The sequence below is a fragment of the Corvus hawaiiensis genome, chromosome 2, assembly GCF_020740725.1.
Source record: "Corvus hawaiiensis isolate bCorHaw1 chromosome 2, bCorHaw1.pri.cur, whole genome shotgun sequence".
Classification (NCBI taxonomy): Eukaryota; Metazoa; Chordata; class Aves; order Passeriformes; family Corvidae; genus Corvus; species Corvus hawaiiensis.
In genome coordinates, this window is record NC_063214.1 from 99,698,425 (window position 1) to 99,712,136 (window position 13,712).

At 39.4% G+C, this 13,712-nt stretch overlaps 1 protein-coding gene across 2 annotated transcripts in view; it reads right to left on the reverse strand.

Moving 5' to 3' along the window:
* Positions 1-13,479, reverse strand: part of PRKX (protein kinase X-linked) — a 60,859-nt gene extending 47,380 nt beyond the window's left edge. Inside the window, exon 1 of one of the 2 annotated variants that reach the window (XM_048328498.1) lies at positions 13,054-13,479. In XM_048328498.1, the coding sequence (XP_048184455.1) occupies positions 13,054-13,237 (184 nt within the window). In that variant the 5' untranslated portion in view covers positions 13,238-13,479. The remainder of the gene's footprint in view (positions 1-13,053) is intronic. The other variant, XM_048328489.1, reaches the window with a different exon arrangement.
* Between the last annotated feature and the right edge of the window lie 233 nt (positions 13,480-13,712).

The following is a 13,712-nucleotide window of genomic DNA, read 5'->3' on the forward strand; positions in this document are numbered from 1 at the left end:
AATTCTGCAACAGTAAGGATAGACTTTTTGGCTGATACCTGATGGCATTTCTATATTGGACACTGTTTCTGTACAATCTTTCCTTTTGTTCTTCTTTAAGCATAACATCATCTGAGGTCCAATATTTATTTTTAAAAAGTTTGTACTAAACACAGTTTGCAAATTTCATACATCTGAAAAGACAGGTGGAAAGATGCAATATGTCATGAACAAGCAAGGATAGAAGTGAACTCCCTACACAATACATTTTTTCCCATGCAAAAGGAAGATTGACGTACAAGGTTATAGAATATATCTCATTTGCAATGACTATTAGCTGTCTCCGAACAGGTATATTTAAAGAGTAAATATATATGTATAATAAAGAATTTATCAGATTTGAAATTATTAACAAGAAATACACACTTGCCGCCTGGAAGGTCAACCACATCCTGGGCTGTATCAAAACCAGTGTGGGTGAGCAGGTCAAGGGAGGGGATTCTGCTCCTCTACTCTGGTAAGACCCCACTTGAGCAGCGTACAAGTTCTCAGCACAAGAAAGACACAGCCCTGTCAGAACGGGTCCAAAGGAGGAACACAAAGGTCATGAGAAGGCTGGAGCACCTCTCCTGTGAAGAAAGGCTGAGAAAAGGCTGAGAAAGCTGGGTTGTTCAGCCTGGAGAAAAGGCTCAGGGGAGACCTCACTGAGGCTTTCCAGCAGTTAATGAGGGCTAAAAAAAACAAAACCAAAACAAAATAGCTACTTTTCACATGGGCAGATAGTGACAGGACAAAGAAGAATGGCTTCGAACTGAGAGAAGGTAGGTTTAAGCCAGATGTTAGGTTAGATTACTCAGGTTGCCTAGAGAAATTCTGGACACCTCATCCCTTGGAAGTGTTCAAGGCCAGGTTGGATGGGGCTTTGAGCAACCTAGCGGAAGGTGTCCCTGTGCACAGCAGAGAGGTTGGAACTAGATCATCTTTTAGGTCCTTTTCAACCATTTCAAAGCATCCTCTGATTTAATGAATACTCAAATCTTGAAAACAAAATCGAGTTCACTTTTTTTTGTAAGAATCAACTTTTTCTTTCAGATTTTCTGTTATTTCACTCTGCTATCCTATGTATGTCTTCATCATACATCAAATTTCTTAGCAACATATACTTACATAAGTAGAGATATCAGTATATAACACATCTATACACATGCATCCATTTATCCAAACTCAGCTTAATTTATTTTGTTGTTTACTGCCATAGTTGCTTCTTACTTCTACTCTACAATTCTCTCACCACATACAACCTCAGAATTACCTGAACCTAGTCTGATATACTTAAAAAATACCTTATACTTAAATTAAAGGAAGTAATGAAGAGCAAATTCAACACCACTTTGATAGGATAGATTAAATTACAGCTAATTGAATTCATGAGCTATAGTTCACACACCAAGAGTACTTGATTTGCCCTTTGCAGACTGTTTCTCCAAAATTGAAACATCATTGCTGTCACTCAATATTATACCTGACACAGCACACAGCTCAACAGAAATGTATTTTAATTCATATTCAATTTAAAGAAAAAACAGTTCAATATCATTTATAATTCAGGATTTACATTTAAAGGAATAGTACACAAGCTCAAAGCTGCTAAAATTAGAAGGCAGGGACAGATTTAAGGATCAGAAATAAACACAAAACCAATCTATCTGGGCCTGCTCATCAGCTCGTATTTAATTCAAATCAGTTGTAACTGAAAGCTATGGGTAACCTGATTGTTATTATACTATTATCCATGAACACTTTTTACAAAAGGTGAAGCATGTTAACTTTTCAGTAGAAAAGCCAAAAGGTGTACTTCTTCCTTGAAGACAGATGAAATAGCCAAACAAGAAAAATTATCAGGCATATTAGGTGTTTACTGCAACTGAAGCTTGTTTCAGATGCTTGCAGATTTCCTAGGAACAAGTAACAGTCTCAGAAGACAGGACAGAGACTCATGAAATTATTGTTTCATATACATGAGGTCCTCCTACATCACTGATGGAAGAAGAAACCAGCACTGCACTACACAAAATACACCTCCTCACAAGGTACCAGAAGAAAGCTGTGCCAACAACTAATAAAATTTCATACTTCTTGACATAAAAACTAGATGTTAGCCTTTGTGGGACATGCCAGTAGACAAGCTAAATATAATCAATGTTTAAAGAGTCCCTAAGCACCTGTTTTCACTATAGTGGCCTTTTCAGTCAAGTTTACTTTCAGTCTTTAAAATGAGATCTGTGTATGACATGCAAAACTACTTAGAGATGACTGTACTTTACGGTAAATTATTCAATAGTCTCCACCCCACCCTCCCCCCCAAAAAAAAAAAAAAAAAAGGATTTGTCTTGCTTATAAAACCTAACAACTATACTGTGGAAGGCTCTCCAGAGCAAAGTGATCAAACCCAGTATGGCTTTTCTCCTTCTCTTTGCTCCCCCTTCCCCCAAGTGGCCTTGCATTTCTAGATGACTTTTTTTTTTCTGTCCTATTACTACAATCAAGAATCATATTTCAGAGAAGCAAAGGAGGCCAAGCAACAAAGTTGTGTTTGTTCTCAAACAATGCAGCTCTTAACATTTCTATCAAAAATGAAAGCCAATCGGACTAGAAATCTCAACTATCATGGGAGGATCTGGAGTGCTGAATCTCTCCATAGCTATTACACCCAGCTGCTAATAGAAGATTTTTTCCCCCTTGCCCAAATATTTTAAATGCCAAAACATACAAAGATTAGAGAGAGGTTTATTAATATATTTTATTACACGACATAAACCAGACATATTTCATGCAGGAGTGCCCAACTTGAGCATATCAGAGAACCCATTAAAAAAGCGCCATAGCTGACTTATTTCCACATGAATAGATGACATTGCGCACCCAGTATTACCAAGCAAAAACTACAAATTCAGTTACACTTACCAAATCAAGAACTAATGACATCAGTTTCTTCACTTACAGTCATATAGAACACCCAACTGTGCTCCTAGTTACACTTTCACTCAGTTCTACCAGTTTTGCACTGAAAAGAAACAATTACACCAGAAATACAAACCCACCTAAACAAAATGGAAGTGTCTCAAAACAGCATTAAGCCCCCTCATCCTACCTTTTTTTTCCAACACCACTTTTAGTAGGAACTCCAACATTCCATACCAAAGACATAGCCTCACCTATGCATTTATCTCCATTGCCTGCCAGCCTTCTCTTGCTATGTATTTACTTTAGTATGTCCTCATTTCACCAGGAACCCTCTTTTTTGAAATGCAAATAGCAACCACACAAAGTCAGCAAAATTCAAAAAGAATATTTGACACAGAGGTGTACGTCCTCGTCTCCAAATACTATGCCAAAGCATTTCACTTGCAATCAAGACCTGGATTCAAAGACAAACTTATCTATACTGCAGGCTTTTATCACCCTGGTACACTCACAGGAAACTCTTAAAGCAATGTGAAATAGGCATACACTAAACTATGAAATAAATAACTGTGAAACCAACGCCTGCTTTAGCTTTAAGTTAGCTGGGTTTACCTGCCAACCTGTCAGGACTAACAAAAAAAAAAAGACTGCTTGCTGAGACACCAGTTAATTAGTCACGAAACCAGTTGTCTTCCTCATTTATCATTTCACAGTGTTGCTTCTCTACTTACGATTAGCATGTATTTTAAGCTCTTCTCAACAGATCAAGAATTCACCGATAAGAAACATCACTTGCACACATACGTATTTCATGTTCAAAATAATTTTAAAAGAATTGTTTTCACAGAATTATCCCACATCAAACAAACCAGTCAGTACTCTGTCTAATCCACAACCAACAATAATCTAGGAGCACCGAAAAATTTAGGCCTGCCTAAGAACCAAGACAGAAAAAAATTATCACCACTGCCACCAAAATAAATCTTTTAGCTTACAGTAAGTCAAGTGTTGCAGATAAAAAGTTGAGATAAACCTAGAAACTCCTTACTTATTAGAACAAAGAATATAGTTTATTTTATTACATACTTAACATAGATAGCTGTCACAAGCTTTACAGCATCAGGATTGGATGTGCCCCAATTTGTATATACTTTTCAAGTGATCATTGTATAAAACTGAACGAATGTGTAAAACTGAAATGAAAAAAAAAAACATTTTAAAAAATATCCTTTTTTCCCCCCCCAGAAGAAATATATTTTCATGTTTTTGAAAACATTTTGCATTAACTGTTAACTCTTTTTTTCAGATTCTTCTCAGTTACTTTTGTTTTCCGTCTAATGGCTCTGTCTTGTAGAACACACTGTCTTTCTCACAGCTTCTTCCCAGCTGGCATTTGTAGCAGAAAAAAACAAAACAAAACAAACCCAACTTTAATCAAGAAAAATTTTCCATGAACAGATCCAAGGAACCACTGCTACTCACTGTAAAAACTCTAGAAGAGATGTACAAAAGCTTTCAAACAGAGTAATTTGAATTAAGGTGCAATACTGGGAAAATTTTAGGAATGTTTTTTAAATTTATTGTAAGCCAAATTCCATTATTTCCAAATACATAAAAGAATGAGCAATTTCTACAAATACGGGAACTGAACTGTGTCAATTACTATACAAGGAGGAAGAAAAATGTTGCTACTTCACCATAAATTCTAAATTCACCATCTCTGAGTGTGACAACTGGCTGGCCTAAATAAAGACATAGTGCCAAAGTTTTTATAGGCCTTTGAAAGTCACAAAAGTCAGGGAGCATTTAATGGCCTCAGAACACGAACTCAACATACTGACATGCAACCCAAAAATTTTTCATAAAGAGGGGACAAAAATCCCAGTTTAGAAACAGACTGACCAGCATTGTCCTCATTGTTTGTTCTCCAGTGACAGACAACAAATTACCCACTAATCTTCCTGACAACAAACTAAAATTTTACAATGCATACTCTGAAGTTATTTTTGGCAAGCCATGCAAATTAAAACTTTACAGGCTATCATCTCCTGCACCCATGAGCTGTAGGAAGCCACTCCAAGCTGGGAGGGAAGAGGTCTGAGGCTAGAAGTCTGTGATCAGTTTAGGGGCAGGTGGCATGAGGAGTCTGCTATTATAGCACCCAGAAGTTCAATATGAACACAGTCAGCCAGCAGCCTCTTCATTTTTACATTCGCCATCCATACAGCTATTACAGTGCATCCTCATTAGCAGACCAGCCAAGGTAAAAATCTTATACCCAGTTTAGCCTGTTTTTGGAAGAGTCTGTAGAGGGATAGCTCTCTTAACAACTACCTAAATCATTTCAGAGCATTTAATTTACTGACTGGAGCAATACCTGAGAGGCATAAAAAGCAGTACTAACTAGATATTTTGTTTCCATCCAGAGAGTACCCTGCACCTTCAACAATAATGGCAGAGTCATCACTATTAATATTTCAAATTGCTCTAAGTCATCATATTCACCAACACAAACAAAACAACACTTTAACAAATACCAAGAACACTCTGTATGAAGCTACATTTTAGCAAAGAACCATTCCAAAACTCATAAAAAACACAGCATAGTGGACACCTTAAACTGTCACTTTATAGGATTTTGGTAATCAGCCATTACCTCCTTGGTAAGAATCACATAAAGAAGAAGCAAACAAACAAGAAAACCAACAAAAAAAAAAAAAAAAAAAAAAATCCCACACCTTGGCACCTTCACCTGATTTCCTCTTGTATTAGACAATGTCAGAGGGTCTATAATCGCATCTTCCAGGCAAAATAATTTACTGCATTGTTAGCTTTAGTGCTTTTAAAAATATGCCTTAGACAATACCAAGACTACATACAAAAAACGACACATGCCTAAGTTACAGGTTACAACTACTAGTAATTGTTTATACTACATAGCTCTTCTGTTTTGAGTTCCCTTTCTCCAGTACTTCAATAAGTACAAAATATAAATAATTACACCAGAATATACAAATTGCATATTAGAATCAAATTAGCAACAGGTACATGATCTTCCATGAAAAATTAGTTCAGAACCAATCCTTTAAGGAAGTAAAATAAAATCCTAGCTTAAAAATTAAATTTAAAAACACTCCTGCATACTATAGGTACTGTATGAACCGTTTGTAGAAAAAAGATCTGGTAAGTGTGATAGCCATTAAGAAGTCCAAATACGCTGACAGAAAATGAGCAGAAGACTTACATATTCTCACTCTTCCTCTATCAAGCTGCAGAATGGTAAAACTTACAGTTTATGAGTTTGTATAAACTTAAATATATATGTGTATTTATGTATATAATGTATAATCCAATTGAGAAAGCTGTAGGTAACATTCAAACCAAATATCCGGTAAAGAAACAAGAACAAAGATTTCACATAAAAATTAATCTCTTGATATATAGACATGATAGCTTGTTGGCATAAGGGCTATGAAATACTCTCCTCACCAAATAGACAGTCACAAGACTAGAAAATCAGATACTTCGGGAGCAGTTCCACTGACCAGATCAACCCAGCAGAAAAGTCTAACATTCCATCACCATCAGCAGCATACAGAAATAGGTTATACCACACAGTTCAGTGACATGAAAAGGATGCTTCCTTCATTGAACTTAATGTGCTTCAGTTATCAATAAATAAATAACACACACACATACACAATTAGTCTGATTTGAAACATAAAGCAGACCAACTGATTCCCTGGAGAAAAACAACAACACATTTACACAAAAGTTACTGTCAATCAATTAACGGACCAGCTAGCAACTGCTTCAAGCTTGGATGTGAGTGAAGAAACTGGCCAGAAGAAAAAGGATAGACAAATGAAAAGTTTTCATGACCAAATCCTACAGATTGCCATCTTTGATCCACTCCAGTATTAAAAATAAGGATAAAAAATCCCTGTATTTTATACAAAAAACTGAACCAGTGCTCTAATATGAAGTACAAGCAGTCCGGTTCACAAAGTGAACATTCTTAGCAAAGAATGTTGTATCATATACCTCTCCCTTCTTTATTTTTTAAAGAACGAAACCAACACTTGTTCAGTCATTTGAAAGACAAGTCTTCCTATGGGAAAGTAGAAACAGTCTTATTTTGAAAATTGCTCTACTCTAACACCTAAATATCCCAGGTGCACACTACCACACAGTACCCAGCAAAATTTTACTGTACCAATTTCAAGCTACTAAAAAACACTCTAAAACGTTGCAGAGATAAAAGGATGCTTTCCCAAGAAAAGATAACATGTTAAATTACTCCTCAGTAGTAAAAGCTAATACTGAAAATGTTTTACACTGGTAAGTGTCAACAGTAAGGGAACTATACTAAGCTAAATAATTTGGTTAAAAAGAGCTTATGCCCAGACAAAACCTTGGAAGGTAAACACAAGTTCCCATCTGTTACTTTACAAAAATTCACTCTTCATTGCTGTATACACATCTATGTCTCTCATAATAAACAAAAGTGGTATATAAATTCCACCACACTTGGTTTTTTTTTTCTTCAGTTATACTGCCTATCACCCTTAAAAGTGGACCAAACCACGATTAAACACACTTTAGGAAGGGATTTGTTTCACTAAGTTTTCATTATATGAAAGCCCAAATATAAAGGCATTCATTCCAAAAGGCTGCTCTCCCTGTCCAGACGTACAAAGACGTACAAAGTCAGGAACCTAAACACAGAAAAAATTGAGTCAAGTCCTACGAGCCTACATGCTTTCTCAACCCCTAGTACTTCAAAGTTCCTGTTTCTTCCCACTGAAGAAGAAAAAAGAAAAAAAAATAGTTAAAATCTATGTATCTCTTCAGGTTTCTTATCTTCTTCAGTTTGGGCTGAGACACAACACTTAACAGAGGAATTTTTCCGAAGTATTTTCACCTGGTACATTAGTTTTATTTAAGCACAAACTTGGCAGGGGAAAGGTACAGTGTTAGGTGCTTTTAGTTTTGTGGCTGAGTTTTGCATGCTTCTTACTTCTGAAATATTAGTAGTAGCTGGGTTCCAGATTATTTGATTATTTGCATTGCAAAAGGCACTTCTGGGCATCTCTGTGCTATTTATAGGACTTAACAAATTACTTATCTTCAAGAAGTGTATTCGAATGTCGAAGCCTGTTCTATAACACACAGTCAAATTCACAACATCAGAAAAAGAATGCTGAATTTCTTTCTGCAATCAATTAAATATCTAAACTAGATTCAGATAGAAGAAACAGGTGACAGGCAAACACTAACCATTTACCTCAAGACTGATTTTAAACACTGAAGATAGAAAAGCAGAAATATGAACTTTCAATTTTCACATGTTCAGACTTCTTCCATACACTCTCACTTTTCTGACCTCTCTGAAAGATAAAAGAGAATACTTGTTTCAATCCATTTTCTTCCAGCCTAAAGAGAACAAGAAACTTATGGGAAGGGACCTGTTGCTGCCTAATCCACAATAAACACTATGGTATTGAAATTCACCTCAGCAGTGGATGACAGAAAAAGCAAGAGAAGAAAGCTGAGTCACACCTGGTCATTTCTCTCTACAACACCAGCTATAACAATAATGATTTATTTTGGGACAAGTGTCATTTTGTGGGAGGGAAAAATGAAGTAAGAAATACAGAGAGTGAAACCAAAATCCAAGTCATTTAGCCTTATGACTGAAGTCTCAAAGACATTCAAACGTAATGGTGAATTCAGGTCACCACTACAGTCACAACATTCAGACCATGTTTTCTTTCAAAACTTGTGGTATTTAAGAACATTGCCAAGTAAAATCATGGATTATTATTTATCATCTCAGTATCAAGAAAAGGTGACCAAACAGGGAAAAAATGCTAATGTATCCCTTAGAAAATTTAAAATAGGTGACAACTTTGGTAGTGAAACCAAAAATAACACGTGGTAAGAAACTGAACTAATTTAAGCCTCCAGGAAAAGGAAAAAAGACACAAGTGTTCTTTTCTTGTAAAGGACTTGGCTACTCTGGGGCACAATTTCTTACTTAGACAATACTCTGACATCAGACTACAGCTGTGCACCTACTGTCCTGCTGATACAATGCCACTTGAAATGTATTTGGCTAGCATATTATGTGTGTGAACATAGAGAAATTAAGTATTTTAAAATATATAGCACCTCATTTTTCCCATGAACTTTTTAAAATTTTCCCATGCGCATAAAAATGAAAACACTGGTATGCCCAATTTTTTATTCTGCATTTGTTTAGTGTAAAGAACTTCATGGGAACAGTAGTTTAAAAGAATCTTTTTGCATAAAAATGCTCTTATTAAAACATTTCAATCAATTGAACAGATTCACAAACCCAAATTTATACTTACAAAGCCTGCTATGGAATTCATTGCACTTTGAAAAGCAGGCAAGAAACAGATCTCAGAGGAGAGAGGGCAAGAAAAAATTTGTCATCTTTCTCCTCCTGGTTCTCTTCCTTCTACCTTTCCTATTACCATGCATTTCAATTGGGAATGTAACACTTCTCCCACCTTCACCTACTCAAAAGTGAAGAAGTACCTTCTGGTTTTCCTGTATTACTTATTCTAGCTTACCTGAATTACTTTTTCATTATGGCATAATTAAAAATTTAGCATCTCCATTTCACGATACGTGTCAGGTGTCCAACTGCAGGCACTCTGGCTTCTGGAGCAGGAAGGTTGCCCATACTAAATGCTCAACAAAACCAAGGATGATTCACAAACTATGCCACTAGTGTTCAGAGTCTCCCTCTTTCACTGACCAGACCAACATAAAGTTTGAAATGAGTTCAGATAAGCATGGCCCATGAACTTTCAATGAACATGGTGGTCACGGCATATAAATTTTTGCTTCTGTACAGCACAGAACTAACTCAATCTTGGCACAGTTGAGCATGTAAATTCACTGAGATTCACAGAGTATTTCAGCCTGGCCTGAACAGCAGTTTCTGAGTGTGCTGAGCAAACATTAGTATTTCGACCTCTTTTGAAAGGAAAATTAATTCAAAACAACCAGGAGGACAACCAGGCACCTTCAACAGCTCCAGAGCAAGAGTGTTCAACTTTCATATAAAAAGACTAGTTAAAAAACCCATACACTTCAAAGGTTCAAAGACACATTTTCAACCCCTCAGGAAGTACCCTTAAAGAAATATTTTTCCTGTTTAACTTCTCTTAGTGCCAGAAATCAGTATGTGCCCCAGTCTTGTGCCCTCCCCAAAGCCGTGACTCCACTTTATCAACTAAGCATTAAGGAAGTCCATTTCAAAGCAAATCCAGACTCTGCTCCAATTGCCTTTTAACAAAGGGCCCACAAACAACCAACAAAAGTTGAGTCCTGAGATGTTTGAGGGAGACAAATGTCCCCTGAATCGTTATGCTAAACTGTAATTCCCTTTTGCCCTTCCCACCTTCACAATAAGTTCTTTGCTAAACCAGGCACAGCAGAAATCACAGAAAACCCATGCAATCCAGCCTGCATTATGGCAGCCAGGTTAACAGAGAGATTTTGATTCTCTGAGACTATGAAGGATACTTAAAACAGTAGTTGCTATATTCAAAGCAGGTATTCAACTGTTGGGTTTTTTTACATGGATTTTATTGCATCCTCAGAGAGAAGCTGGATAAAGTCATGGATGACTACAATCTCACAGACACCAACATACTCTGTTACCTTAAATATTACTCATAAATAGCTGCAAGAACATGGAACTCACCTCCCTATTCTGACACTTTCTCAAGTTGATAGCTTCCACAGCCATAACTATTTCTAAGCCTGGGTATACCTACAAGCAATGATTCTAATATATGAGATACCAGAACTTCCTGTTATGTAATTTTTGGGTATTTCCCCTCCCATCTCCAATTATCTCAGAGCACACAGCCTTCAAGAACATCAGCACAAAGAAAACGGTTATCCTTACCAGAGCAGTCAAACTGCGGACAACTCTAAATTGCTGTAGTGAAACTGATGACATTAATCCCATCTATTTGTGCAGGGAGATCAAAATGGTGGATAAGGTAATACAGACTTAAACCACTGCTAAAAACAACTCTAGATATACTCTTTCAGTACATGTGATATAAATCGACAGTTTACTTAACTAACTGAATTTAAAAACTTAAGCCAAGCAAAAAAGTTTCTCAGGCTAAACTACACATCTACTCTACTACCCTGCAGTATTTTGCTTTATTTGATTTAACCTGCAGCCCATTTAAATCAGGACTCCAATGCAGCATGTTAGTAGGTGCACACAGAGCAGCGCAACCTCACACAGACTTACTGACTCAGATCCCAGATGCACCACAGAAGCATTAGCACGGCACTGCATCGTTTATAAACTCGGCCACTCAGAGCAGGTATTCACGTGCTCAGTTTCAATATCGCTTTGAGGCTGCTATATTGCTTCCTGCTCAGGAGCAAGACCCTCTCACAGACTTCTACTGAAGCACAAAGGTATATCTTAAATTCATTTTTCAATCAACTTACAACAAGCCAGCTCAGTTTCTTTGACAAGGTAAGGCCTTGTGCAGTTTCATTCCTTTCCAGTTTTGCATTTTGTCTTTATTCTCTCTATAAAACGACTAATGACACAGTTCAAAAGAGATGCAAAGAATGGTCATCTTTTCAGACAAAGCTATTACAGAAAAAAGAAAAGAAAAAAATCAAGCTGGGGAAGTCAGAGAATGAAGGGAGACTATGTATTCTGTCAGTGCCTTGACAGGCAGCTATCTCCTCCTTTTACCTTTTATTTCCTTCTTTGTAACTTCCTAACAGGCAGTCTCACTTTAAGCCTCTCTTTAAATCCTGTGGAATCACAATTTTCCCTTTCCATAGCCTCTAAAGAGCATCTTAAAGAACACTCTAAAAAAGGTATACAGTATAAAGTTGACACCAGGATTATTTCCACATTTCTTCACTGGCCTCAGGAATATTTTCATGAGTACTATGTCTTCTTTCAAAATTACTGTTTTTTCTGCAATCTGTATTTCATTTGAAGTCTTAATCTGTAATTTCATCCTTAAGTGATGACTACTGTATCCACATGGTCATGATGTAATGAAGAAAATCAACCACTTCTGGAAGAAAAAAACCATCACAACCCTTTCAAGAAGTCTCTTAATAATCTCAAATAATTTATCAGTAAAATGTCTGCCCACGTTTCAAACTGGAATATTATCTCAAAACACAACGCACTTCAAGAGAAGATAATGTGTTATTCACTGATCACAACACTCTTGGGCCTTTCCAATTCAATTTTTAAAGCCATCAACTTCACTAATAAAGGGTTTCTATCATACCTTTTTGGCTGAAGAGAGCTTACGGGAAATTAAGATTTGCATCACATTATTTACTGGAGTAAATCTATCCATAATGATTTCACAGTCCTATAATGAAGAAGTGAATAAAACTTCCATGTAGTTGAACATAAAAGCTTTTAAACCAGGTGCGAAAACCTTCTACCAAAATTCTACACACGCAAAGCATCTTTGTATCAATATTCAGGGCAACAGCATGACGCGGGTTTGACATACGCTCAGCTGCATTCGGCTAACCTGTCTGACCTCTTCCTGGCCCGGCAACTAATTTATATGATGAATTTTTAATCATGATGCAGGTAAATGAAGTTAAACCAGATAAACGAGGTTTTATACCAAAAGGTCTTTTAGCTTCAGCAGTGGCAGTACTCATCTCACAGACAAGCTAAGCCCAGGTCCGGGTACAGGCTTGCTCTACCGCAGATCCCGCAGCCAGAGCCAACGACATGGCAGCACCGGGGCCATACAATGCCCATAGCCCCGCAGCGCGGCTCCCGAACCGCGCCGAGGCTGCGGCGCGTCCTCCTCCGCCTCCCACAGCCACCTACAGCCACCCCCAGCTGCCCTCACACCGGCCAGCGGTGGCGCGGCGGGAGAAAAGGGAGCGGGGACGGGGGAGCGGAGCGGGGAGGCGGAGAGAAAAAAAACACAAAAAAAGAGGGCGCTGGGGAAGGGGGCCGCTGGCTATTGGGGCACCACCTCCCGCCGGGCACGGTCATAGGCACCTCGGCAGCTCCTTTGTTCCCCTCCTTCCCGCACTCACCCACGGTGGCCAGGGTCTCCAGGTCCTCCAGCTTGTAGGAAACGGGCTCCAGTGCGGCGGGCGAGCCGGGACCGGCGGGGCTGGGGGCCGGCACGGCGGGCTGAGGCGCGGCCACTCCCGCCGCCGCCGCCTCGCCGCCGCTCTTCGCCCCCATTTTGGCCTTGGCAGCGCTGAAGGCGTCCATGGGGCCGAGCAGGCGCCCCGCGGCCGCTCAGCGCATGGAGAAGGGCGAGAGGAAGGGGGAGGAGAGAGAGCGGCGGGGACGCAAAGTTTCAGTCTTCAGCAGGCGGGGTGGCTGCTCCCCAGGGTTGGAGCCCGCTGCCGCCTCTGAGGGGGCGCGCAGCCCTTCAGCATCGCGGCCGCAGCCGCCGCGCCGCCCGCCGGTGCCCGCAGCAGGCAAGGACCGCCGCGCAGACAATGGCGAGGGTGCGCCCAGCCGCGCCACACGCGGGGCGGAGGGCGGGGTTTGCCGCTGCCGCTGCGGCACCGTCCCGCTGAGGGCTGGCGGGGCGGGGAGGGGCCGGAGGAAGCGCGGGCCCGCCACACAGCGGGAGCGTAGCCCTCGCACCCCGCCGCGGGCACGGCCCGGGACCTTGTGACAGCCCCGGTGCTCTCTGCTCGTCCTTTCCCACCCTGCGTCCCGCCCGAGGGGCAGCGCG